Source organism: the organism of the source record quoted next (assembly GCF_019968985.1).
Source record: "MAG: Porospora cf. gigantea B chromosome Unknown PgB_NODE_3047_length_2903_cov_296.188, whole genome shotgun sequence".
Taxonomy (NCBI): Eukaryota; Apicomplexa; class Conoidasida; order Eugregarinorida; family Porosporidae; genus Porospora; species Porospora cf. gigantea B.
This window is the reverse complement of record NW_027178909.1, coordinates 1-2903: the sequence shown is the minus strand read 5'-3', so window position 1 is coordinate 2903 and position 2903 is coordinate 1. Positions and strand designations below refer to the sequence as shown.

At 53.0% G+C, this 2903-nt stretch overlaps 2 protein-coding genes across 3 annotated transcripts; both read right to left on the bottom strand.

Annotated features, from left to right (window-relative positions):
- Nucleotides 1–1429, bottom strand: KVP17_004351 (uncharacterized protein; the record flags this gene model as incomplete). 2 transcript variants are annotated; one of them, XM_068522456.1, is made up of 1 exon in its annotated part: nt 1–1429. In XM_068522456.1, a coding segment is annotated over one exon (1429 nt), but the record flags the coding sequence as incomplete, so codon positions are not given. The 2 variants fall into 2 exon arrangements, with proteins under 2 accessions (XP_068375627.1, XP_068375626.1); XM_068522455.1 differs by having other exon boundaries at nt 19–1429.
- Nucleotides 1430–1674: 245 nt separating this feature from the next.
- On the bottom strand, nt 1675–2058 carry KVP17_004350 (uncharacterized protein; the record flags this gene model as incomplete). Its single annotated transcript, XM_068522454.1, has 1 exon — nt 1675–2058. The coding sequence occupies one exon, from the start codon at nt 2056–2058 to the stop codon at nt 1675–1677; it is 384 nt and encodes a 127-aa protein (XP_068375625.1).
- Between the last annotated feature and the right edge of the window lie 845 nt (nt 2059–2903).

Below are 2903 nucleotides of genomic sequence, written 5' to 3'. Positions count from 1 at the left end.
GTAGGCGGCGGTAAACACCGAAAGCGTCGAGGAGGCGAGTGCGGCTGAGCACCTCTCCAAGTTTAGTCAGACTGACGTTGATGCTATGGAAGAGGGCGATGGCGCTGCTGTAGCACGAGGTCGGTAGCGGATCGTCCGGGCCGGAAGGCTGGTCTTGGACGGTGTCTGAACCCGGCTCGACCGCGGCCTTCAGCTCGGCAGATAAAAGATGCTCTTCTTGCTTGATGATTGATCCGACTGAGGCATCAAAACATTCAAGTAGTATTCCGGAAAACACCGGAGCCAACTCCGCCTCGGTTGTACAAGTGCACCCATCGAGCAAACTCTGATGCGGTAGCCCCTCCCCACTGATAGGTACCTCCTGTCGCACGGGTTCGGACTGGTAGGTCCTCACTAGGCCCGACTCGAAGTCACTGACCTGCTTGATTATGCGAATCAGCGCATTTGGCGCCACTGACGCCCGTCCCAGTGCTTCGACAATGTGCTGCCGGGTCACGTGGCAAAAGTGCTCAACAAAGTGGGCCTCTACGTTCCACGCAGCGGGGAACACTTGACCCTCAAAGTTTCCCCGGTACTCATTTACAGCGCGTCGAATCCATGCGAATCGGCGATCGATGCATTCTAGACTGCTGAACTCAGCAGGATGCTGGAAGATCCGCTTGTACGACTCCAGAATTTGCAGTGAGAAATGCGTAACGATCTCTCCGCGCATTTTGCCGCTGAGAGCGTCAACGCACAGGCACGCCTCGTGAAGGTTGCACACCAACTCCTGGTCTGGGTCGAATATCGTATCAAAGTCCTCCAAAAGCTGCTGCGAGATATCCTTGACCATTGTGTCCATAATTCCCGCCGTATCGACATGCGGAACATCCCGAAGGTCCGTCGAGAGGGACTGGCAGGCGAGCAGCAGATTGCGACATCGCCCGTACTCCTTTCGCGGCGCAGCCTCGCGGAGCTGGTTTTGAGCGGAGATGAACATCGCCAGCTTCTTTAGTGTGACCAATGTGAACGTCAGGTTATGCTTGGCCCAGTGCAGTTTTCGGACATCTTCGCAGGCATCCTTCACAGCAGCAACTGTTTCCGAGGTTTGCGTCTTCATCTGCTGCATGTGGTCCTGCAGGTTCTTCAGGCACTGCTGCACGGATTCGAGGTGTTGGTGAGCATCGAGGTGTCGACGAGACTGCTGCCGAACGGTCTGCACTATTTTCTCATCCAGCTGCTCGATGTCCGCCTTCAGAGCTGTGATTGCCGGTCCCACCTCTGTCAGACTCTCATGGTCGGGGAATACCTTGTTGATATAGGCCACGGCGTCAAAGTTGGGGTCGTCAAGTGGATGGTGGATCGAGGTCAACGAGAGCGGCTCTTTTTGATCAGGGCTCATGTTCACCACTGCCAACTCAACGTCAGCTGCGTGGTCACAGAGGGGCATTAAGTGACGATTTTACGGCACGCTCGGTCACGGAAGAAGTGCAGAAATCCGTGCATGAAACTCCCGTCGTCTCCCTCACCAGATGCAAACGTCTCCCCCACGTAAACCTCCCGGTCGGACGAACCCATGTGTGGACCCTTTCCAAACGACCCTGACCTAACGTTCCGTTTTTCGTTCGTTAATTTTAATTCATTTGTTATCTGGAGACGCATCTTCTTGTCTCTTGGGCGTTCGCTGGGTGCCTTTCACCAGCAACGCGGCTCATTGGCCAGTTGTCGTGTCAAATCCTCTCGGATTTCGGCCATGCGCTCGGGGGAAAGCGGTGGAGGCATCTCCGGATTCTTTCTCATGAGGGGGGATCTCATTCCGGCAAAGGCGCCGAAGAAACAAGACGTCATCGTCGGCTGTGGCAGCGAGCGGTAGGCGGTGGCTCCAATGGCGTTACGGGGCAACGGGGGCGGCGACTGCCTGTTGCACCTCCTAATTTCGGCCGCGTCATCCTGCATATCGCGGACGGCTCTGCAGAATGCGGTGTCAGGAGGGGAGCAGCAGCCTCCATGACGGAACTGGGTTCCAGCATGTTCTCCTGTCTTCACAGTGTAGAAAACGGGTTTCGGATTGACCGGCATGATCAGAAATAGTTTATGGTGTATGATTCGCATACAATTCGCCACGTTGCCAGCCACGCACTCCTGCGATGCTATGTGCTGACAAGGCCTGGATCGAACCTCAAGACGCTTAACGCGATTTCTTCACTAATGTGATATCAAAGGGATGATTGTGTTCTGGCATCAACCATTGGGGCTTTAAATTGGATTGGGAAAAAAAGGACCGTCTGAGTAATCAGAAGGATGTCGTCACATCAGAAGTTTCCATTCGCCCATCACAGTGACTAGACTTGGGCCATTGGCCCCCGCTCGTGCACGCTCTACCGGACAAGGACTACGATGTGTGGAGGAGAAAACCGCCCAGATACCTCTCCTGAAGACAGGTTCTGGCAATGGTTACTCAACAGCAAAGTTGACTGCCCCGATTTTTTTCAAGATCATTAGCAATATTCTAGCTGGTCACAACGGACTCATACACATATAATCAGCGATCTTGGTGTGTCAGCAGAAATAATCAGCCGTAGTGCTATTGTCATCGTAGAAGCATAAACACGCGTATTAGAGAGCTGCATAAATCGGTTGATGCAACCGATCACTTGTACTCCCTACAGTCTCCCTCACGAGATGCAGCCAGGAACAAATGTAACCAGTCTGGTAAGTGAGGACACCTAATCAACTCTATCCTAAAAGTCCTCATAAAAAAATCATCCCAAGATGTCAGAACCCGAAAATGGTCCCCAATATGATTCATCCTGGAATGATCAGCCGAACGAGATGTTTAATCACAGAGATCAGTGATTCCGTATTGATATCATCCTTGACGCCCTCCCCGATTAGCCTCCCATCTTAGTCTTTCCTTAGGTTGT